This window comes from Lissotriton helveticus, chromosome 6 (genome assembly GCF_964261635.1).
Source record: "Lissotriton helveticus chromosome 6, aLisHel1.1, whole genome shotgun sequence".
NCBI lineage: Eukaryota > Metazoa > Chordata > Amphibia > Caudata > Salamandridae > Lissotriton > Lissotriton helveticus.
In genome coordinates, this window is record NC_136067.1 from 577016905 (window position 1) to 577042125 (window position 25221).

Below are 25221 nucleotides of genomic sequence, written 5' to 3' on the forward strand. Positions count from 1 at the left end.
CATGTGTCTTGGACCTTGTCATTGACAAGCCTGCGGGTAACAGCAATCACTCAGAGGAAAATAGTTCTGTGCTTGCGACTGAAGCGATGTGAGGTGGTGAGCCCCTCTGAAAATCTGTTCCATGACCACCACGGGTCCCAGTGTAATCGCGACAGAATTCCTGAACAGCCGTAGGGGATTCAAAGATGCAAACCTTTCCCTCAATGTCAACTTTAAGTCGGGCAGGGTAGAGCATGCCATACTTGAAACCCAAATTCCGGAGTGTGCCCTTTACACTCGTGTACTTCCTTCTAGCCTCCTGCACCATGGCGGTGAAGTATGGGAATAACGAAATCGATGTTCCCTGCTAGCTCAAAGGGCCCTTCTCTCTTTCAAAGCCCAAACGCAGTATCTCTATCGTGGAAATTAAGAAGAGGGTAAGTAGTGGTCTGGGAGGGCTAGGGCGGGGGCCAAGGGAAAAGTGGGCGTGCTCCACCACAAAGATGGTAGTAAAGGAGTCTCTGCCGAATAGGTCTGACAACAGAGTTTCTACAAAGAGATCCATGCGGCCAGTGTTTGTAGTCTCTGGCACCCTAATAATGCGAACGTTGTTGCGCCTGCTCCTCGCCTCCAAGTCTTCATTCTTCATGGCGACGTTTTTAAGGATTTTCTCCATTCGTTCCAGGCATTTGGTACATTGAGCCGCGCCGTCCTCGAGATCCAAAACCCTGCCCGCCACTGTGTCTAAGAGCCTCTCATGAGTGTCAAGGCGGGTCCCCAATTTATCCAGTCGCTTATCAAGTGTATTGAAGTGCCCATCCAATGCCCTGAAGGCTGCCCTGAGTTCTTCCATCAGGGCATCCGGAAATAGCGCCTTCAGGTTTTGCAGCCGCTCCTCCCCTCTCAGCCAAGTCAGCCCCACAGACGGTCAACGAACCGCTCTGCTTGCCAAATTGTAATAGCCGCTGTTTATGGACTTTACGGACGATTGCATATGGCGCGAACCAACCAGCGCACAGTCTCAGCCCCCAGAGAACCAGGTCCTGGATGTTCCCCACTCAGACTCTAAGAGAGTATCCCAGAGACACACGCCCCACGCCGCCTCTGGGGGGGTCAGATGGAGGTAGTAAATGGGGGGGAGGGGAGTAATCTGCAGGCCCCCCGGCGCCTATCCAACTATTCAGGTAGGGAGCTCTTACATTGCCCACAAGCCTCCAGAGTCAAAGTACACACGTTGCGTGATACCAGGTATCAACCAGGCCCCCATAGGTCCAATTGGCGGTGAGCAGAGGGATCAGGTAAGGCAGGAATGAGGCAGCACCAGAGTGGACCTTGCCCAGGGCAGGCTCCGGGCCTAGATAAACCCAAGAACTGGCAGAGCCCAAATCACTTCAGCTGCAGGACCTCAATTGTCAGCATAAATCTACTTCCCCGCAGCAATAACTTGCTCCAGGCACCCGAGATGCTTCCCCGCAGCACCGACCCAACCAGCTCGATGGCTGGCCCCCAGGCTCGCCCACGGCCCCTCTCACCGCAAGGCCTCCAGGAACAGCACTGGCCGGCCTACCTGCAGGGCGGAGCGTCCCTCGTCTCCTGCCTAGAGGTCCTCTGACTCTGCAGCCCTGCAGCTCAGGGCGCAATGCAAGCGCACCGCTCCTCAGGTCCGCAGCACACGCATGGACCCCAAAAGGGGAATCGGGCTGATTTCCCCGAGAAGCGCCCACAGTCTTCCCCACAGGCCATGTCTAGATGGGTCATGCGGCCTCGGATGTTAACTGATCTCTGCGTCTGTGCGGTTGTGTCTCAGCTATTCCGGAGGGCCGCCGCAGATTTCATTCAGCCTCTATTGCAAGCTTGCACATTGCAGCATCGGCAGCACCGTCAAGCGTGCAGGATGTTACAGTTTAAGGCAGGATAGGCCCAGGATGTGGGGTTGGGGTGCAGAGCTTCAGCGTGACAAGGCCATCTTGGTCAGTAGCCTAGCCACGCCCCCAGTGGAAATACACTCTTGACACAGTGATGCGGTGGAGTCCTTTCCAGAGTTCAGCCCTCAGGAAGCTTATGACTGGTCAATTGTGAATCAAATGGAATTTTATGCCAGGACTGAAGGGGAGCATGATGGATTTCTGGATACACTGATAAACGTGCATGTATTCGTACTTTCCAAAGTGCCTTTATGGTGTAATGAGATTATCACGATAGGCGAGGAGGAGGTAAACTGGTCAGTTTGGAAATACATAACATATGATATACTGATGATGTTCTAACAAATTGATCCCGAAAGCTTTTGCAGAAATACAACAGAAGTAAGGGTATTCCTTGCACACAAAGGTGTTATCTCTAATAATCCACCAGGATATTTGACCAAATGAGACAAATTTCTCTTATTCTAGACAGATCTATTGCAATGGTTCTTAATCTTTTGACTTATGTGCACCCTGTTGAAAATGCCCCTTTCTACAAGGTTACTCCCAAACATTTTGCCTTCCTCCTCCCCTTTTGCCGAATTTGTTTTTGTTGGCTCTAGGACTCTGGTCACATTACCACTGCAAACCAGTGCTAAAGTACATATGCTCTGTACTCTGAATAGGTTGACATTGGTTTAGCCACAATTGGCATATTTGATTTACTTATAATTCCCTAGTGACGTGCACTACCTGTGCCCAGGGCCTGTGAATTAAATGCTACTAGTAGGCTTGCAACACTGATTGTGCCACCCACTTCAGTAGCTCTGTAAACATGGCTCAGGCCTGCCTTTTTAGAAAGTGGCACATAATGGTTAAAGTTTACTTTAACCAGTCTGTGTCTCTGCCTGTCTCTCAATACACGTCTCGGTGGGGTGACGGTTGAGCTTTGTGCATTCCCTCCAGACAGTCACGCACAAAGGAAGCTGAGGGGATCCACGAATATCCTGATGGCCCATTACTAGGCTGATGGGTCTCCCCGAGGTAGAGTGAGAGGGACGAGCTGACACATGCACCTGAATAGAGCTGTGACTGTCCCCACACTGCATACTCCCATGTGAGGTTCAAAGGTCTCATTGAAGTTTGCCTACTTCAAAGATTAAACTGGGTATAAATACTTGGCCTCTGACACCATATACTTGGTTCACTTGTGGGTCCTGAGGAGACTCTGCCAAGACGAGGAGCCAGGAGAGACTGAAAATTTGCTAACTGCTTTACGGTGTTGGCCGGCTGATTGTGTGCTGCCAGGAGGGACTGACTTTTTTAACTTGTTTTGCTGTGTTGGCCTGCTGCCTCGTGCCTGCCACTGAAAAGGACTGTACTTCATCTCAACAACCTTTTGAATCTTAAGTAGTTCCAAGGGCTTGCTGGCTTCCTCCCTGTTCATAAAGTCTCAGGGCCATCAAAGGCTTCACCTCCCTACCACTGCTGTGGGACTCTGCAACCCGTGAGTCCAGTAGCTGAACTTTGAAAAAGATCAGCGTGAGCCTGATCGCCAGCTTTGTTTTGTGAAAGATCGAGCGCTTTGCTTTATTAGGGACCAAGCATTCTGTTTTGCTAAGGATCAGCGCGTAACTGATCACCAGCATGTTTTGCGAAAGATCGAGCGCTTTGCTTTATTAAGGACCGAGCATTCTATTTTGTTAATGATCAGCGCGCGTGCCTGATTGCCAGCGTGTTTTGTGACAGATAGAACGCTTTGCTTTATAAGGGACCGAGCATTTCATTTTGCTGAGGCATTGGCACTTCATGTCCACCTCGTGCTGCTAGACAGAGGGAGCCAAGTCAGCTAGCCGTATTGCTTGAAGATGCTTTGCCTGGGCAACTTGGTGTTCACCGACCGAGTCAGGGCCACCTCAACCCGCCTTCGTGAAATGGAAACACACACAGTGTTTCCTCAACAGTCATTTGCCACAACCTCGAGGTGAGGGGCCCATCCGAAACAGAGATCGCCGCCTCTGTGTTTCTTATCTTGCCATCGGACCTCCAAAACTGAATAGACTATGCCAGGACAGCCCAGCACAGTCCGTTGCCGCACCATCTTACGGCCCAGAGAAAAGGTACTGTGTTGTGAATCGGACCTGCGAGGTCCCCGTGGCTGACCTGCACGCTCGCAGGCAGCTGAGTTTTCTTGTGTACCCCGGTCCTAAGGGACCTGTGCAAAATGTTTGTCTAGTGCCTCTTTTAGCACTGTTTTGGCACCAGCACGGCAAATAAATAACTAATAACATTCCCTCCACACATTTGAGTCGTTGCACCCCCCGCCCCCAATCTAGCGTGGCCGCCAATAACCTTAAGATCGAGAGTAAGTACTAATTGAATTGTTGTCATTTTGTTTTTGTTTTATATAGTAATGAATACATTATTTTTGCACTTCAGTGTGGAGTCTATTTGTGGTGTTTTTACAGTGTCACTGTACTTTTAGTGTGCACGAACACTTTACACATTGGCTCAAAAGTTAAGCCGGACTGCTCTGCACCAAGCTACCAGAGGGTGAGCACAGGCTGATTGAAGTGTGTAATTTACTTACCCTGACTAGGATTGTGGCCCCTACTTGGACAGGGTGCATACCCCTGCCAACTAGAGACCCAATTTCTAACAGACACCCAATAAATCATTACTGTAACCCGGGGAGTACTCCCACTGAGTCATTATTGGAAGCTCGAGACCCCCCGCCTAAGCAATTTCTAGGTTTTGAACATAAAAATAATACAGAAACATACAAAACAAGTATACATCAAACAAATGCCCAAATATTGAAATATTTTGTTTAATTCATATTCAAATATAGAAAAGTTTCATTATTTCTATTTTGCTTCTTTACATATATACACTTTTTAATTTCAATGTATTCATTTTAATATTATTTAATTTTGCAACAATCGCAGACCCCCGAGTAGGCCTCGCAGACCCCCCCGGGGATGCTGCTCTATTGTGCACTCCTTGCACACAGGGAAGGATATGGTGTGGGCATATCTGGGCTATATGCCACACTGGTAGGTTACATTATCCACTCTGCGCACATGGTGGGCAACGAGACTTGACACGCAATTTCATGAAGAAGAGTGGGAAACAATATTAGTAGACTACAATGAAGGGTTTCGGGAATTTTGCCTCAAATTTAGCTTTTTGAAGATCCTTCACCTATGGGATATGTCACCAGTAAAAAATTTCAGAGCTAAACTTTGCATCAACACCCAATTCTTGAGATGTGGGGTACATGACAGTACTATTGTGCATATCCTGTGGGATTGTAAGCATCTCGATGGATACTGCCCCCAAGTATTGGGATTGCCTGAAATGTGAACACCGCACACCCATTGTTCCGAATGCCCGGCTGGTTCTGTTGTATATCTCAGAACGAGCTACTTTTACTCCCATATAAACAGATTGTTAGCTACTGTAAAGGGCATTGCGAAGTTGGGTATCCACTGTCACTGGAAGACTACAGAAATTTAGACATTCCATACCTGGTTGGAGAAGATAAACGAAATGGTCGAATTTGAATAAATGTTTTGCTAGCTTAACGATGAAATGCTGATTTTTCAAGAAATATGAGCGTCTTTTTTTCGAGGATGAACCCGGATTACAGGGTACCCATTCGATTTTTGTACAGCAAGGCCTTAGGCTTATTACCTGTACTTAACCCATACTTTGATGCCTAGGTTTTATAGAAAAATATGTTTTATGAGCGTTTTCTTTTGTTCTCCTTGATTCTTTATTCTAATACTAAGGAGTGCTGAGGTTTAAGGATAGACATTATATCCCCGTCCCTGAAAAATCTTGGACATTTCTAGACTGCTGGGTTTAAAAGGTTTTCACAGTATCACCTACTGGTTGAGGAACTGGGGTTACCCAATAATAACAACGGAGATGGTTTCCCCTTACCCATTGCCTTCATTTAACTCTATTGGTTTTGATTACACTTTATAATACTGAGTTGTGCAGTCATTGTACTTATTGTTGTAATTATAGATATGCTAATAAAGAAATGCAACACCAAAAAAACTGTGACAATGGGACCAATGGGCGGGGCTCTAAACTACTGAAAAAGTAATAAAACATCTCACAATAGACAGCGTATTCGTTTGCCTTAGGCGAGACCCAGTGCTTATTTTGAACCAGTGGTTGCTGGTTGGGGCCACCGGCATTCCTTTTTGAGAACTGGGAACTTATTCTTCATTATCAAGAGCAAGAGAAGGAAAAATGCACAACTCGTAAAAAGGAGGAAGAAAAAGGTGAAAAAACGTTACCCAGGGAGAAAACAGGAACCTGCAACAGTGAGGTAAAGGGGCACACAGTGTGGCTGGCACTGGATAAAGGAGGCCTCAAGTGGATTCAGAACTATGCAGCCTTGGTATTCGGCGCGCTGATATTTTATAGCACCGGCGGCATGCTGCTGGTACAAAAGGGGGTGGCGATGGACGGAGCATCTGAACCAATCAAACATTCACACCCAGTCAACAGATCTGGGTTTACTCCATCACCGTTCTTTAGCCCACTCTGCCACCCCAGTTCAGACATGACCATATGCAAATCAGTCTGACCCTGTGCCTCATGGGAACAGTCCAGCCCGAACTGCCAAGCCATGCCTTCCCTGGACCGGAAACAAGCTTCCGAGGACCGGTTTCTGGCATTTCAGCCGTCTTCAGCCCGGCTTGCTTGAATCCAGTTGCAAAGTGAGCAAGGGGCTCATGTCTGAGCATACCCTGCCAACTTATGGCGAACAAAGTGGTACAAAACGGGGTGGCGATGGACGGAGCATCTGAACCAATCAAACACTCACACCCAGTGGCATGCTGCTGAGCAGGGCCTTGGGCACCAGCACTCTTTTTTCAAATTAAGAACTGGCGAGACCTAATAAAATGTCTCCTTCCTTTTTCAAACACAATTTCGACGCTCTTGGAAACTGCATTGTTAGAGGACAGTCAGATATACAATTTTCAGCAAGTACAATACTATCTGTGCTGGCATATTTATGCTTTTGTCTTCTCATGGTGAACTAAAACGCATTTTGATTTCCTTCTGTGCCTTATCTTAAATTCTATAATGCTTTTGCAAAATCCTCCAGGAAATGACCCAAAACACAGAGAGCATTAACTTCCACTTATAGCAAGAAATGAGCAAGGCAAAAAGCCGAAGCGATCTCCTCAGCAGGCAGTCAAGAATGAACTGAAGAATTCCCTACCTTAAATGTGCCATTTTGATTTTTCATAAACGAAACCAGAAATATGTCTACTGGAAGAAGGGCGGAGGTGATGAGTGCAATTGCCAGAGCAGAAATTGATGTAATAGTAGAAATAACTTCACTTTCTCGTTGACTTTGGTACTTGCGAATATATACCCAACAGAATGCCAGAATAGCCTGAAATGAGAAAGAGCAAATTTTAGTTTTGAAATTGATCAGCAGATCACCATCTCATTAATTGGTAGGTTCCAAAGACATTACAAAACTGTATAAGTGCTAGAAAACAGTTGTCACATTATTTTGAAGCCTCAAGATTGTCATTTTAGCTAAACTTATTAAATGTTCATTAATGCTGTTATGTATATCAATTCTCAGATCATTGCAATCACCCAGTCGCAAAATTCTTCAGTTTGATACATTTCTTCCAATTTTGACAGCAGAAAAGCTAGCAAGAAATGGGAAAACTATAAAGGTACACAGGCAGACTGGTTCTGAAGCAAAGAGCAAGTACCAATCAGAATCAGCAGTTAGTGACCATTAGTTCTATCACGCCTTAGTTGACCTCATAAGATGACAGTTAATCAGTACCGGACCCAACAGGGCTACTTCTGAAAACTAAGCGCCACTCAAAATGTACAGTCTGCTAATGCTCCCCTTAAAACTATAACACATGTTGCGACAATAGACCTATGAAACATGAAGGAGACCACTACAGTTTGTGGAAATGACTGAGAGGCTTTTTAAGGGGCTCCTTGGTAAAGTAAATGGAACCCACCATAATTACTGCCGCAATAACATTAGTCATAAATACCAGCTTCTTTTTTAGATCGAGCCTGGGCAGCGCATGGGCTGCTCTGCGAGGCATGCTGTATTCAGGCAGGTACTTGAGGCTCCGGCCCCTCTCCGCCCATATTTTTTTATTGGCTTGTGTCACTGTCCATTGTAAACTGTGCCTGTTCATTGGTCAATAGGCTTAGAAGTTCCTTAGTATCACCTTGTCTCATTTTGTACCCTCTCATGGCGACACCCTCTGTTACGTGTGTTGTTACTCAGTAGGCTTTAATTTCAACGTCCGAGCACTATTTTCTCAAATAGTTTTCACACTCACTCATAATGTTTTTATATTTATTATTCATATAGCATGGGTGCCGAATGCCTTTGCAAAACAATAGGTCTCGCATTAGTGAGAGTTTCCGCAATTGGCATTGTAAATGACATTGTCTTTTATTTATCGGCTTTAAAACACATAAATAAAAGGCACTGTCATTTAGAATGCCAATAGCTCAAACTCTCGTAAATGCAAGACCTGTTGCATTGCACATGCTTGTTCTGTTTAGACAGTCCATCCACCATGCTTAATCGAAACTTAGGGCCAGATTTGCAAGGGGTCTGCCTGAGACAAAGTCACACAAATTCACGCAAAGCAGGGTATGGTATTTATATATAAAAAAGGAAACACTCCATACATGAGTTAATGTGCCCTTACTGTAAAATAAAAGCCAAAAGCTATTTCACTCTGAAGGCATGGCTAGACTTTTCCCGAAGGCCTAGGTGGAACTAAAATCTTTATTTTCCACTCCTGAATACAAAATGGCTTGAAAATACTTAAAAAATATTTCTTGCCCTGTTGTTTTAAATCTGACATAATGGTCAAATAAGATGTTTGATAACATAAGCAGGATCTTGACTTTGTAAATATGTACCTTGGTTGCCAGATAGGACTTAAAAACTGTTTTGCCAATCATGATACCTCCAGAGCTGGAATGCACATTTTTGGCTGGAAGAGTTAACAACGGTGGCTCAGAGGACAATGGATTGTGTCTGGGCCCAGGAAAGGACACTGGATATTAACTGCTGACCACTTAGCAGACATTACATATTTGGGAGGGAACAGGAACAGTTGGCAGAACAAGGGGCTGGAAGAACAAAGGAGATAGGATGCGGCCTCACTGGCGAATTTAGAACCAGGTTTGCATCCTGACATTGGCTCAACATCCTGTTAAAAAAAATCTGATCTTGTGAAACAGTAATCTGGTGCTTATGTAAATAAAGCACTTTAATGCTTTTGGGCCACGTTCTCACTTTATAATACTGCAAAAAAAAAAAAAAGGTCAGCTTTATTTAGCACCACCTTGAATTGAGATACCATTCACAGAACTCTCCTAGGCAGCCTACCCGGTGACAGGATTGGGGAAAACATTTCTGTCTCCTACCACACTCCAGAAATGGAATACACCTCCACATCTAGAGTCAAAGGTTCTGGCTCAGAGGACAATGGCTCTCTGGGTCCAGAAAAGACCAATGGGTGTTAACTCCTGACCACTTATCAGGAATTAGCTTTCAGGGAGTGGACAGGAACAGGTGACCGAACAAAGGGCAGCTTTAACACTACTCTTTTGACGTGAGAGAAGATGCCAGGGAGGGATTCTCCTACACATACTCAGGACCCCATTAGACATTCACGCTACGACCACAGTAAGAGGAGCAAAGAGTAGGTCCTAGTCCACCATAGTGCTCAACATTTTCCAAGCACCTTTGGCCTTAACACTTTTAAAAAAATCATCTCATGTTCCCTTTAACTTGTTTTGATCATCTTGGTGTCCTTTTGCTCACGACATTTTCCTCTATTGAATGCGTTGAGAATTGTATTGTGCTGTGCTCTTTAGTTTGAAATTGTTGGCACTGCTAGAACGTATTACTCACTTCCATTGTTCCATGTAGCATGCGCGCCTGAGTGGGTGTGCACACTGCCTTTGACCAGCGCGTGCACACACTCTCCCACAGCGAGCCTTTCACAGCTCCATGCAAGACCAAGAGATTGTTTGTGAGCAGTGCGACAAAAAGCTCACTTTCTTGGAGCTGAACCGCAGTGACGGCGAGTTTTCAAGATCGGGTTGTAGAGCAGAATGCGTGAGGAAGGACTTGAAAGCCTTTCTCCTACGTGCATGGGTTTTGCTACAGTGGATGACAGCACAGGGTGCAGACAGTTGTTAAATTGTCGATTTCTTTTATTATTGTCGAGTGGGGGGCCTGCAAGGATTCAGCAGCAACAGTGGCCTCTGGGAGCCTGATGTAGCAGATATAAGTTATCGGTTGTAAAGCGCTGGGTAAAACTGCACAAAAAACAAGCATTAGCATAGCCAATAGGTCTCGTGTCTGGGACCTTATAAGTGTTTAGCAACGCAACAGTTGATGTTGTTGCACCAGGGATATTGTGCTGCATAACTAAATACATATAAGGTCCCAAATGCGAGACCTATTGGCCATGCCAATGCTTGTTCCTCTTGGCTTTTATATGGACACTGGATTTGTTTGCACAATTTATTGTAAAGCTAAAGCTGGTGCGTATGACTAGCTCGCACACAAAGTGTAAATAACCTGAGTGTATTTCACACGTTGATTTATTTCGAATTTATTGAAGACTAAGAAAAAAGCTGACGCTCATCTATCAAGCACTGGCGTTGCCAATAGGTCTCGCAGTAGGAAAGTTGGAGCTATTACAATTGCAAATAACAATGCCTTTTATTTTTGTTTTCATTTTAAAAACATAAAGGGCTTTGTCATTTACAAAACCAATAGCTCCAACTTTCCTACTGCGAGACCTATTGTGCACTGCACAGTGTGGGTGAAAGTGGCACTGCGTGTGTGTGAGTGGCTTTGAGTGAGTTGCGTTGCGTGGGTGAGTGGCGTTGCGTGTGTGAGTGGCGTTGAGTGTGTGAGTGGCGTTGAGTGTGTGAGTGGCGTTGAGTGTGTGAGTGGCGTTGAGTGTGTGAGTGGCGTTGAGTGTGTGAGTGGCGTTGCGTGTGTGAGTGGCGTTGCGTGTGTGAGTGGCGTTGCGTGTGTGAGTGGCGTTGCGTGTGTGAGTGGCGTTGCGTGTGTGTGGCGTTGCGTGTGTGAGTGGCGTTGCGTGTGTGAGTGGCGTTGCGTGTGTGAGTGGCGTTGCGTGTGTGAGTGGCGTTGCGTGTGTGAGTGGCGTTGCGTGTGTGAGTGGCGTTGCGTGTGAGTGGCGTTGCGTGTGTGAGTGGCGTTGCATGTGTGAGTGGCGTTGCGTGTGTGAGTGGCGTTGCGTGTGTGAGTGGCGTTGCGTGTGTGAGTGGCGTTGCGTGTGTGAGTGGCGTTGCGTGGATGAGTGGCGTTGCGTGGATGAGTGGCGTTGCATGGATGAGTGGGGTTGCGTGGATGAGTGGGGTTGCGTGGATGAGTGGGGTTGCATGGATGAGTTGCGTTGCGTGTGTGAGTGCTGTTGTTTGGGTGAGTGGCGTTGCGTGGGTGAGTGTGGTGTTGCGAGGATGATAGCAGGCTTGCGTGGGTGTGAGTGGCGTTGCGTGTCTGTAAGTGTTGCTGTGTGGGTGAAAGTGGCACAGAGCCTTTGATGTGGCCACTTACTGATTAGCATTATTAAAATCTGCATGAAAATGTATTTTATTATTACTATTTATTCTTTGCCAAGCACTCATCACTGATCTGGGCAGCAGTCAAAGTGCATAAATAAAAGTAAGTGAACTCTGATCCTGGGGGATTTTGGTAGATGTTTACGTACAGACATACACAATACAACGCACATACCTTAAATGGAAAATATAAATGCAACTTACCTTTATCTGTCGGGGAAAAAAAATTGGGTAGGAAAACTAGTTTGGTTAATGCAATCATTTTAGGCCCCTGCATGCTACAAGCGGGGACGCATTTTTAGTTTGAAGAATGTGATAAGCTGAAGGAGGAGGGGGTGCGAGGGATGAGGGAACACGGCCTGGTGGAAGTTGGCTTGGGAGTCGAGGAGAAATGCAAGGAAGTTAGGGGAGGAGAAGCCGAGAAGCCGCAGAGCGCACGCTGGGCGAAGCCCTTTGATGTGCTGTGCGGCAAATGGAGGGAGGCTGATGCGCGTTCATGTTTGAACACGTGGTTCACATGAACTGCATGAAAACGCCAGCAAAAAGCTGGTGGTTTCATGAGCATTTTGAGCACTTGAATTCTCGTTCCTCAATGCGCTTGCGCGCATTTAAGGTCACAAGACCTAAAAAGGTGGATTCTGCCTGGAACCAAAATCTAATCACATTATTTAAGAATTAAGCCCAGAGCATTAACCTTTGATGGCACTAAGAGATATCAATCTAGTGGCTGAAGTGCACAGCCTGAAACTGGAAAACCTGGGATCAGAATCTGCTTGACCAGACTGTGTGATCCTAGGCAAATACATTTTCACTGAGCAACTTTTTTGTACTTGAGTCAGGATGTGTGCTGTACAAAAAAACTCTTCTTGTGTATGATTTAATAGCTTATAACGTTGTTCTATCTAAAATAGGAATCTAGGCCATATTTCCTGCATATAACTGACTTGCCTCTTTGTTCACTTATAGCATACTCATCAGGGCCCAGGTTGGCAGGTTTTTCAGTTCATGTATAAAAACTTTCACTTTTTAGAAATACTTTACAAATTTACGGATGGGCTAAGGTGAAATGCTTCTGTGTGTTGAAGAAATACTCTTTCTTGCATCCCAAAGACAACTTATTATAATCTAACGTAATGTTTGTAGCGCAATTTCGATGGCAAATATTTTCAGGGCTCGGCTCGTACAGAGATTCTTAGAGCCAGAGTCAATCCTTGGCTCAGCTCTCCCTGTTAATTAGTTGGCTCACCAACCTTTATTCACTATCCACTCTGCATTGGACTGCAGAAAGTTGTTCATTTGTTCTTAATCCCTTGCTATGGCACAAAGCGTCCGCACCTCAGTCTGTTTCATGTGTCAAGTGTGCTGCCAGGAAAAGGATCATACTTGTCACCATGGATGGCTTTAAATGGGATGAAAAAGAAGGGAGTCTCTAAAAGAGGCACAGCAAAAAGAAGTGCAACTGTTACTGGGGTTTGTTGAAGGAGTAGGGGTCTTTATAGTGTCACAATCACATGCTCACTTGTAAGGACTGCATTTTACTTCCCATGACTATCCATGCATTACATAGCGACTTTTGTCCCTACTCCTCATCTTGTAGGAATTCACCCCACAATCAGTTCACAAGTAGAGGCTGTGTCTTATGCAGACTGTGAATTAGAGACACCCAATTTTAGCTTCAAGGATTCCAAGCTAAGGTGCTCAATGTCACAGTCTGAGGCCAGTACGTGTTTTAATTCGACTTTGATAGCCGGAGTCAAACAGTTCTCAAAATTGTTCAAAATCACAGACACACTTTGCCCTATTTGCATTTCACCAGTATGACGAGAAAAATACTTTCACTTGCGCTTCCAGCTTCATGGTGGATCATCAGATAGCAATGCCACTGAGTAGAGTGGTATAGTGGGTCTGTCCAGGAGTGAGGAGACACTGATAATGTTGCTGGACAGATTTAGTGAGTAGATAATGTGAAGTTCAAAGTCCACAGACCTAACACCCGTGGAGGTCCTGGATTCCATGAAGGAGAGCCTGGTAAGGGGAGCTCAGGGGCTGAAGGGAAAGACACTCAGGTTAGCAGGGCAAGAAGGAGAAAGTATAGCAGAACAAAATCAACAGACGTCATGCCAAGACCCCATACTCTTACTGGGCCATGATCACCCTAATGATTCAGAGCTTCAAGGAGTGGCTCACACTCTTGCAGGTAAGACGACCACCACTCTCTTCGTTATTCACTTATGACTTGTTCGCCATTAGGATTGCTTTGGAGGATGTTTTCTAATCATATGTTGTAACAAATACCACCTACCTCAACCCCCTATTCTGGGCCCATAAAGGTTGCTTTAACTAGCTCTAACCCTTTCAGGGCATTGTCGCCAGGCCACCACTTTACCTTCAGCAACAACTTATAATGGCTGTATCCTTTTCTAAACCTGGGGTACAGGTGCCACTAGAGTAAACAATACGTGTCATGACGAAGTGTATCGACATTACAAAACTGTCTCAAAACCTTATTAAATGTAGCTGTAAATGTGAACTGCACCTGTTTTCGCTATTGTTATAAACAAAAGTTTGGAGAGCTGATTGCTACAGATTTACATAGCTGAGCCCAGCATTCGCATGCCTCATTGGATCCTTGGTGCACATAGACTTGATTCCAGCGCACAGGGATCTTAAACTGCCGCACACAGTGGAAAAAAAATTGAGGGAACATTGCTCACTTCTATGGGGATTACTTGCTGGTTTTGCCATAACTACCATGGCTTGAGCAGAGATTCTCTCAGAACTGTTTTTGACCTAACAACCAAATGAATAGCCCCTTTCATGTCACACTGATTCTGGACTATTACTCCCCATGGATACGTTCACTTAATTCAGTTTACTTTTAATTGATTACACAGCCATTACTGCTTCGTGGAGGGTGGCCATTAACTGACGTTTGCTGGTAGTTACATTGAATGTCGTGTTCCACGACCATTGTCGGGTATCTGCTACTTCTGTATGCAAGACTTTATGATTAAACTTTCTGTTTAAACAAGGACGAATATTGAGTATTTTTGGCTTCTTAACATCAAATACCCTACAAGTAGATTTGTAACCTACCAATGAACACATTCTCATTTCTAAAAGCACGTGACAAAAAAGAAATAAAACTGATATTGTTAAACAAGAAAAACGAGAACAGAAAAAGGTCCAAATAAAGAATAAAATAAAAAAATCGCATTTTACAACGAGATGCAAAAATACTATGGGGGCAAAACAAATATTTTAGTTAGATGCTTCTGGGGCACAGGCCAAGATGACTGAGAAGCAATGAGTTAATAAAGAATGAAGTGTTACAACGAAAACATTTTCCTAATAGAACTCTATCAAGCAAATTCATGTGCTTATTGGAACAGATGAAATGGCATTTTTTACTCTAACACATTTCAGAAATATAAGAAGCATGGGATCTTCAACAAAAATCACAGGATTATTTCATGTTTGACAAGCGTGAATTCTTCACCAAGAGGTGCAGCGTTCCAAAGTTAAAATATATAATAAATAAATGTTACAATGAAAAATATAAGCTGGTGTCCAGGCATGCAGTAAACGATTACATTTAACTTTGATGTTATTCGATAAATTGAACATCAACAGTTGCAAATATGTTATTTGCTAGACGGCATCAGTACGGACTGGTTACTTGACAGAACCACAATTTACTTCATGGACTAAATAGACAGTTCACACTTGAAGCCATGTCTTGGCAGCACTTGCAGTTTCTGTTGGTGTGATCGCCGCAAGTTATTTAGAACAATTGCAGGTTGTTGAAAAACACTAAAAAGGAAAAGGCACATTTTGGGGTTAAAGCTATAGTAAATGGAGTGTACCAGTCATATCTTCATACAGGTGTATATTGAGATATTTCAGCTGGGCCTAAAACACAGACCCAAAAAATTTGCTAATTTTAGAACAGTTAGAGAAGATTTTCTCAGAATATTCCAACCCCTTCACAGCAAGTGGCATGAGTGAGAAGGGACAGGTGCCACCAAGCCAGATGACAGAGAACAGTGTTCTGCCTCTAGAGTTTACACAAAAGGTCGTACAATATAGAGTTGATTGGAAGTGCACTAGATACCATTTCATTTGGTGTCGTAGGAGCTAAACAATCTCACGAACGTGGGTTACCATTTTGAGAAAACACAGGATGGCAGGTCGTGTGCCTGCTTTCTGGGCTCTAAGAGAAAGAAAAGTCACATACCGTTAGAAGCTCCTGGGTCTGCTGTTTTCAAGTATGAATTGGTAGGTTTTACAGGTTACCGGACACATCAGAGGTCAAGATGTATAGACTTTCTACTTTCCAACTTTCAGTAAAACGTTTTTATTTAAAAGTGCATTCACTAGCTGTTGACATATGCAAATTACTAAACAGTTCGCTTGTCAAGATGTGATTTCCTAATCCACACAAACGGGCTATTGGTTTTATCAGGAATTCAGAATGGTTCGACATTTACCACTTGCAGGGAATTCAGTTTTATTATGCTGTGCAAATGTGAATATATTGATGCTGTTTAGTGCTTTCCAGATTATCAGGAAGAAATTAAAGATGGGAAAATACCAAATTCCCAAGAACAGTTTAATGCTGCAGCTCAGGAGGAAGAACCTACCAAAGGGTGGAGGTGGTTACCAGGCTGGTGGCAGTCTCCTGGTACTGCTGGGACGCAGCGCGCTCTGGGATACACATTGTGCGGCAGTGTAACTCTTTTAACCTTGCTGAAGCATTTTAATTATCTCTGTTTGTTTAGCTAGCAAATTAAAAATATAATCGGCGAAAATTGTTATTTTGTGGCGTTCTGCAGAGTTAAGGCAGACGCTTAGCCCTTTTAAAATTATCGCCGAAATCAGCTTGCTTTTAGCTTTTCCTACCTGCTGTGCAGAGCTCCCCTCCGCCCCGGTCCATCGCGACTTTCCTGCCGATTGTGTGGAGGGCGGCTCTCTCACCCCGGCTACTCGTGCCGGTCCGGTGGAGTGCGGGCGCCATATTGGGAGGAGCCTGAAGGGCACTGGGACCAGAGTCAGCGGTCCAGTTGCCCGAGGCTCCCTCCCATAAAACGCAATGTGCTTAGGGAGCGCAGCGGACGTGCGCAGCGGGCGCGACGATGGGGCGCCTAAGGCAAGCCCGTCTGCGCCCGTCCGCGCGCGTCCGGGGCCACATACTCTGAACAAATTTTCACCTACTCTGCTATGGAACTTGTGACACTTAGACCAGCTGGTAAGTTATGCCCGAGGCTACCCTTGCATGTATTAAAACGTACTTCTCAATTGGGCATATCAGAAGTCACTATGGATATAGACCCTTCTACTACAGGTACATTACATGCAGGTCAGGGCACTTCTAGCAAACAGAGGTTACAGTTTCGCTGCATCTACCTTAACACTAGGTCTCTGATTAAACATCAGGTAGACATATTTCTTTTATTGACTAACGACCGCCCAGACATGCTACTTCTAACTGAGACCTGGTGTACCCCTGACTCACTACCAGATATACTTGCCTCACTCCCTCCTGACTATTATATCCTTTCGGCGGCTAATCGCCCCCCAGGAAAAACGGGGGGGGGGGGCATTATTCGTAAAACTCATCAATTTAGAGAACTTCCATCGTTATCTCTTCCAGACTCTGAAAACATTGTTATCAAGTTAATTGCTGATAGTGGAGCGCTAGTACTGGTTTTAGTATACCGCCCTCCGCAGTACATGGCTACCTTCCCCTCTCTTTTGGCAGAGCAATTGGCTTCTTGTGTTGTCAACTGCTCCAAGGTTCTCCTAATAGGGGATCTGAACTATTGGTTTGATAACCTCATATCGGACCCCCAAGCAGCAGAACTCAAAGACTTATTTATGGATCTTAACCTGACACAGCACATCCACTCTCCTACCCACCAGGCCATAGTTTAGACCAAATCTGGACACTCAACCTGCCTTTAATTTCGCCCACCTTATGCCCTTGTAGCTGGTCAGATCATTTTTTAATCCAATTTTCTTTTGTTATAGAAGGGTCTATTAAACCTAGGCCACAAGCTGGCAGACAAATTCAGAAGTGGAGGTCGGCGGACTTACCCGCATTCCTCAAAACTTTAGCCACCACCCTTCCCTCTCAGGACACGGATATAGAATCTAGTGACAAGGCACTTTCACAGTGGCTATGCCAAGCGGCTAACTTACATGCCCCCCTAGTAAGGTTTTCTACATCACGAGGGAAGGAAGCTCATAAATGGTTTACCCCAGAACTGAAGAAATTAAAACTCAGTATTAGACAGAAAGAAAGGAAATGGAGAGCGAACTACCTATCAGAGGACAAAGAGACTTACTGCCTAGCGAGGAAACAGTATCAAAAAACGCTTTTAAGACATAAGACTGACTATTTTTCTGCAAAAATTTTGAATTCCTCGAACAAATCTAAGCAGATATTTGAAATCGTAAATGATCTTTGCAATGATGATAGGACAACTCTTCCTATCATCCCTACTCAAAAACTGTGCGACTCATTGAATGATTTCTTCCAGGACAAAATCATCAATATCAAACAGAATATAACCAGTTCCTTTACCTCAAGCCCACTAAACGACACATTTTTCAATCCTCAAACGCTGGATAACATCTCTCCCATTGACCCAAAAATTCTTTCGGAACTCATGGTCCGGGTGAAATCGGGATCTCCCGATGATATATGCCCCCCTCACATTTTTAAAGAGATAGGACTCGCTATCCCTCAAAGCGTTCTTTCTCTATTAAATGAATCACTTGCCCAGGGTAAAGTACCCAGCAGTTTTAAACAGGCCCTGTTGATCCCTTTGATAAAAAAATCTGGCATTGACCCACATGACCCTTCCAATTATAGGCCGATCTCCCTGTTACCCTATCGGTCTAAAATCCTGGAGGCTCACGTATCTAACTGTGTCTCGAGCTTCATCGAACTAACCGATTATTTAGAACTGAATCAGGCAGGCTTTCGCCCGGGCCATTCCACCGAGACAGTGATACTCGCGGTCCAGAACACCCTGAGATCTAACGCAGATAGAGAGGCCCACCAGGCATTGGTGCTCCTTGATCTGTCGGCTGCGTTCGACACGGTTGACCATACCATTCTTGTCAACCGTGTCGAGCAGGCCGGCATCAGGGGCCCAGCTCTGAGCTGGCTAGAATCTTTTATTTCTGAACGTACTCAGTCAGTCAGATTGGGGTCATTCACAGCACCAAAAATTGTTTCCACCTGCGGTGTCCCTCAGGGATCATCCCTTTCCCCACTTCTTTTTAATTTATATTTACGTCCTCTACTGTACTCCCTGAAAAATCGGAAAGTCACAATTTTTAATTATGCAGATGATCTGCAATTGGTCTTTGCATTAGACTCCCCTGATGCTGTGGCAGACTTTCAGGATACCATGTCTCACATCCAGAGATGGATGAATCTAAATTACCTCAAACTCAACCCGGGCAAGACAGAACTTATCTTGCCCGGGAAGAGTGAAATTAGTTGGGGTCCCCATTTCTGGCCATCTAACATGGGTATTCCACCTACTAATCCTACACAGTCAAGAGTTTAGGGGTGACTCTTAGTGAGGATCTCTCATTAAAAAGCCACATAGGGACGGTAGTCTCAACCAGTTTTTTTCAACTGAGAAAGATAAAGAAAATATCCCAGTTTTTAACTCACTCTGCCTTGATTCAGGCAATTGCTGCCTTAATATTATCGCGGATTGATTTTTCCTACAGCTTGTATCTCGGTCTCCCAGCAGGTCAGCTGAAGAGACTACAATATGTCCAAAATCAGGCAGCCAGGCTTATTTTTAAACAACCTAAATGGCAATCCATTAAATCAGGATTAGAAAAACTTCACTGGCTACCAGTGGCTCAGAGAGTTAGTTTTAAAGCTGGTTGTATTATTTTTAAAGCTCTGCAGGGCAAAGGCCCGAAATTTATTAGGAATTTAGTTTGTAAGTACATCCCTTCACGAAATCTTCGATCAGCCCAACAAGAGCTACTGATGACTCCAGTATATAGGAAAAAGCGCCAGGGCGGTAGTAGTTTCCACTTTCTTGCCTCCTCCTTGTGGAACTCTCTGCCACTGACTCTGAAACAGAGTGAGGATCTTCTCTCCTTTAGACAGGCATTTAAAACTTTGCTTTTTAGACAAGCTTATTGCAATTAAACTGAGACATGATCTACTCTTGCTCAAAGTACCCAGAGGCTGTGTTGTGTTCAAAAGTTTCGATAGCGCCATGAAGCCTGTGGGCGTACGAGCGCTGTATAAATAAAAAAATCTAAAAAAAATATTTAAAAAAAAGGGCCTCAATGCCTATTTGGAACCAAACTGACATGAGATGAACGTGAAGATGGAGTCCCTTTTTAGAGATGCCATATTTAGCCTACCAATCGTAGCAAAGATACCAGAAGTGACGTCATGTGTCTGCACGCATTAAAACCAGAGAAATTGAGGTTTTCTCCTCTGAAACCCTTTGAACACAACTGATTTTTATGAGACCTCCGGCAAAAAATAACATTGTCTGTGGGGAGACCAGGGCATAGTAATTCTGCATCTGGTTCTGAAGGCCTTGCAGTCTGGTGACTTTTTTGTGAGGCCAGTATAGATCACATTACAGTACAAAGAGGCGCCTTCATCATGGCTCCCGTCAGCTCTATTTGATTATCAGTTTGGAGTAATGGGAGTATTTTCTTCAAGTGTCGAAGCTGGAAGTTGATGTGCTTGTCAAATGTGCTGACTTGTGGGGTAAAGGAGAGCCTGAAGTTGGATAAACAAAAATCTAGGTTTCAATTACTGTGATGATACAGAGGGAGGCTCGGAGGCCACATGAATGCCAGTTAATTGTGGGCTCCCTGCGCCTCAAGTTTAGAACTTTGGTTTTTATGCTATTTAAATAGAGGAAACTCCCTTTCTTCAGGCGGTGGATGTGATCGAGGCATTGTTTCAAGACATTAACCATCTTCTCAAGGCTGTTCTCCAGATGAATGTCAATCTGGGTATTGCCCACAAACATACCGAAGTTCACGTGCTATCTGTGCGGTCTCAAGCCTGCATCAGACGCTTGCCGGCTTGTGGGACTCGGTCTCCCTGGGTTGGGACTTGGTCTCCCAGTGTGTCCTTCGCCAGTGGAGGAGGGGTAATCCTCCCGACACTACATTTATTTTATTTATTTTATTTTATTTATGCGTTTTTATATAGCGCAGACTTCACTTGAAGGCGTCAGAGCGCTTCACACAAAGAACAGAACTGTTACATGAGGAGAACATTACACATGAACAAATTACAAAAGCAGACTTTAGTTACATGAGGTAAAAGTGACAATTGTGAGCTAACAAAATGCATGAGGTAGCAAAGGTGCCATGAGGAAAAAGTGACAAGTGTGCAGGTTATAAGAGAAAACAAAGTACAAATAGAGGTATAATACTGCAAAATAAGCTAGACACTCAGGCACAAGAATAAACGTAACGTACGCAATGGTGGCACTTGTGCAAGTATCAAAGGTAAACAAAATGTGAGAGGTAGCATACTGTGTGTTACAAGGGAAAGTGGTGTGTGCAAGTTACAAAAAGGTACCAAACACAAGTACAAGGATAATACAGCAGTGAATGTTAAACACTCCAACCACAAGAACACAGTGGGAAGGCACTTCCATAGTCAAGGAGAATAGAATTTTCAGTAAAGGGAGGTCTTCCTTCAGATAATAGAGTGGGCGTGGATTACTTTTGGAGGTGTTTTTGGAGGAGGAGAACTTTGAGGTCCGTTTTGAAGGCCTGGGAGGAGGCGGTGGTCCGGAGCTGCGGCGGAAGGGAGTTCCAGATTCTCACCGCGTTGCCTGAAAAGGATTGTGCCATTGTTCTTTCCTTCTTGAAAATGGGAGGATCAAGCAGAAGATTTTCCGCACTACGTGATGGTCTAGAGCCTCCAGAGAGTTTCAGTTTATTCGCCAGGTAGCGAAGAGAGGGTGAGTGCAAGGCTTTGTGGGTGATACAAGCAGTCTTGTAGATAGCTCTAGCCTCGATTGGAAGCCAGCGGAGGGTGGATAACATCGGTGTGATGTGGTCACTTCTTTTGGCCCCATAAATGAAACGAGCTGCTGAATGGAAAACAGATTTAAGGGGGGACAAGTGGGATTTGGGGAGGCCAGTAAGAAGAGAATTGCAGTAGTCAAGTCTGGAGAGGACCAGCGATTGCACCAGGGTTATAAGGTCCTGCTCCGGGAAGAAGCGACGGATTCCCCAAAGAAGGCGCAGATGGTATCGAGCAGACTTTGCAATGGAATTGATGTGGGGGATTAGATTCAGTTTTTTGTCGAGAATGACACCAAGGGATTTTGCGCTGTCGGCAATGATGGATTTAGTGTTAAGTAGATTCAACTGATCCATCCATGATTGCACCGGGGGAGGAGAGATTGAAGAGGAGAAGAGGAGGAATACGGTTTTGGAGGGATTCAGAATCAGTTGATGAGTAACCATCCAGGTATGAATGGAGTAGAGAGTAGAGCTTAGGATAGAGAGATCGTGAGTGGAGGCAACCTTGAGGTAGATTTGAGTGTCGTCAGCATAGAGATGATAGTGGATCCCGGATTTACTTAGGAGATTTCCTAGTGGTTCTAAATAGAGATTGAACAATGTGGGTGCAAGTATAGAGCCTTGAGGAACACCTTGACCTACCGCCACAGGAGATGAAAGACTGTTCGCTATTTTGATCATTTGGGATCTATCAGAGAGGAAGGAGGCAAACCATTTAAGCACAGTGCCCTCCATGCCCATTCTCTGTTTAAGAATGTTGAGGAGGGTGTTGTGATTGACAGTGTCAATGGCTGCAGAAAGGTCAAGGAGAATAAGAAGACAGGGCCCCCCCCCCCCCGAGTCAAGGATCCTCAGCGCGTCATCAACCACTTGCAGTAGGGCTGTTTCAGTGCTGCAGTTTTGAATGAAGCCAGACTGGAAATTGTCAAGAAGATCATTGTCCTTGATATGACGAGAGAGTTGTTTCGCTACACATCTTTCTGTAATCTTCGCAAGAAAGGGTAAGTTAGTGATGGGGTGGAAGTTGTTGAGGTCAGACGCATCAGCAGTTGGTTTTTTAATAAGCGGGGTGACCTGCCCAGTTTTGAAGGAGACAGGAAGGGAGCCTTGATAGAGGGAGAGGTTGACCTGAGTGGTCCAGTAGGAGAGGGAAAGGGTATAAAAGTCAATGGCAATGGCACTGGGGTCCATATGGTTGGAGGGCTTTGTTTCGCGGATGCACTTGAGAAGGGCATCTTCAGATATGGGGTCAAAGTTTTGCCAAATGGCTAAGGATTTGGACTCCTCTGGAGGGGTAGGATGAGCAACCTGATCCACAAGTGATTTCACTTTTTCTTAGAAGAATATAGCGAAATCCACTGCTCTCTTTGCAGAATCCTCCAACTTGGAGGATGGGGGAGAGCAGTCAGGAATCTTGATGAGATCGAATAGTTTTTTGGGTCTATTTTTGGCTGAGTCAAGGAGGGTTTTGAAGTGCGCCGCTTTCCCAAGGAAGATGTGCTTGTGGTACTTGGATCTTGCGGAGCGAAGCGTGGACAAGTTATTGGTGGAGGGCACTTGCCTCCATTGTTTCTCCAGGAATCATAGCTGCTTCCTTTCTTCATAGAGGGATTTGTTGAACCAAGGTGCTGAGGGGGTGGGCCTTAACCTTTTGCTTTTGAGTGGAGCGACGTTATTGATTTCATCTGCAAGAACTGTGAGGCATTGGGAGGTGAGTTTGTCAACATCTAGGTTTGGGTCTAGCCTTGGAAGTGATAACAAAGCTGATTCACAGAGGGGACCGACATCAATAATTTTAACATCACGGAACCAGGAGATAGCCCTCTTGGGTTGGCCAAGTGTTATAGAGTGTGATAGTTGAATAGAGAATGGGATGAGGAGGTGGTCAGACCAGTCTACATGAATAGGGGTAGTGATGGAAAGCATGCCTGCTTTAGAAATAACAAGGTCCAAGATTGAGCCCTTTGAGTGTGTTGATTCTGTGCAGTGTTGGATGAGATCGTTTGCAGAGAGGAAGGTGGCCAGGGAGTTTGCGGAAGAGTCTTGCGGTGAGCCCCAGTGGAGATTGAAGTCACCCACGAAAGTCTGATTGTCACTTTGCGAGTATTGGTCACTGATGAAGTCAGCGAGTTCCTCTAAAAACGAAGGGCCACAACGAGGCGGGCGGTAAATGACATGGAATCCAAGGGGTGAACGGTGGTGCACTTGTAACTCAAGAGAAAGGCATTCAAAGGTGTGGAAGGAGCTGATATGAGAGGCCTTAAGTTGAAGGGAGTTTCTAAAGATGACTGCAACACCTCCCCCCGTGCTGTCAGTTCTGTCATTCCTAACTATAGAATAGCCTGTAGGTAATAGGAGATCAAACATAGAATGCGAGGTATCTTTGAACCAGGTCTCTGTGAGGAAGAGCATGTCAATAATGTGGTGGGTGATGGTATCTGAGATTTCAAGTTTGTGTTTTACTGCAGATCTGCAGTTGTGGAGCAGACAGCGCAGCTCTTCAGGACTGTTTTGGTGACAGGGGCACTTGGGCTCTGAAGGGTGATCGGGATGTTGTGCTTATGTGGGGGTGCTCGGGAGGGTTTAGGTGGATGCTTGGTTCTGACAGAGGAGATGGTTGGAATAGTGTAGATAGTAGGGTTGCTAGGGTATGCAGGTTGAGGAAGGGCGGCGTTCAAAGGCTTGTGCAAGTTAACAAAGTTTGCAGACGACTGATTGAGCTTGGCTAAATTGAGGTGAGGGGGCGAGGTGCATCTCGTGGGAAGTTGGGTAGGAGTGGGGGTGCAAGGAAAGGTGGAAATCTTAGAGCTTAGAAGTGAAATTGCAGCTGTAAGCTGGGAGATGGAGGTGATAAGAGAACCTAGCTTATTTTCCAGCGAGAGTAATGCAGAGCACGGAAGGTTGGGTGGATCGATGGAAACAGGGGAGGGTGGAATTGGTGGTGGAAGGCAGGGAGAGGTGGGGGGACAGGAGGTGAGTTGGGGTGTAGGGTTCAAAAGTGGGGAAAGGTGGAGGTTGAGAGCGGGAGTTAATGAATCGGAGGTTAAGGGAGAGTTGCCTTTGTTGGTGTTGCAAGAAGGAGAGGAATTAGGGATAACTTTAGGGGAGAAGGGTACGGAACACAGCGGTAGGGATGAAGGAGAGGGGAGGACTGTGTGGAGTCATGGGAATGAAGGAGGTTTAGGAGGAAAAGAGGTGAGGTGGTTGTGGAGGGCATGTCAGGTAGGAGAGGTGGCTGTGAGGGAACGGGCATCTGGCAGAGTGGGGGGGGTTGAGAGAAAGGGAAGTTGGGGAAAGGAGGTGGTAATGTTGGACCCGAGGGAGGGAAATGGACAGGGTTACCAGGGGGGAAAGGGAGTAGCATAGCATTGCTGGAGTAGTGGGAGGGAGGAGAAAGATGCAGTGGGATTGTGGAGAAATCCGGGTGAATAATGAGGGGAGGGGGTGGTGGACAGGAGGTATGGAAGAAGGGATAAGGGGAGCGTAGGGAAAGTTCACTCGGGGAGAAGGTTGGAGGAGAGGTGGACTAAAAAGGGGGGTGACTGGAAGGAAAATGGGGGAGGAGAAGAGATTGGAGTACCGGGATGATGCAGATTGGACGAGGAGCGCATTAGCTAGTGGTGAGGCTGAAGTGAAGTGGGAGGGGGCA

The 25221-nt window shown here is 45.4% G+C and overlaps 1 protein-coding gene across 1 annotated transcript in view; it reads right to left on the minus strand.

Annotated features, from left to right (window-relative positions):
- The window catches only part of LMBRD1 (LMBR1 domain containing 1), an 890221-nt gene that overhangs the window by 765173 nt on the left and 99827 nt on the right, over positions 1–25221 (minus strand). Inside the window, exon 2 of the mRNA XM_078648011.1 lies at positions 7132–7308. Within this exon, the coding sequence (XP_078504137.1) occupies positions 7132–7308 (177 nt within the window). The remainder of the gene's footprint in view (positions 1–7131; positions 7309–25221) is intronic.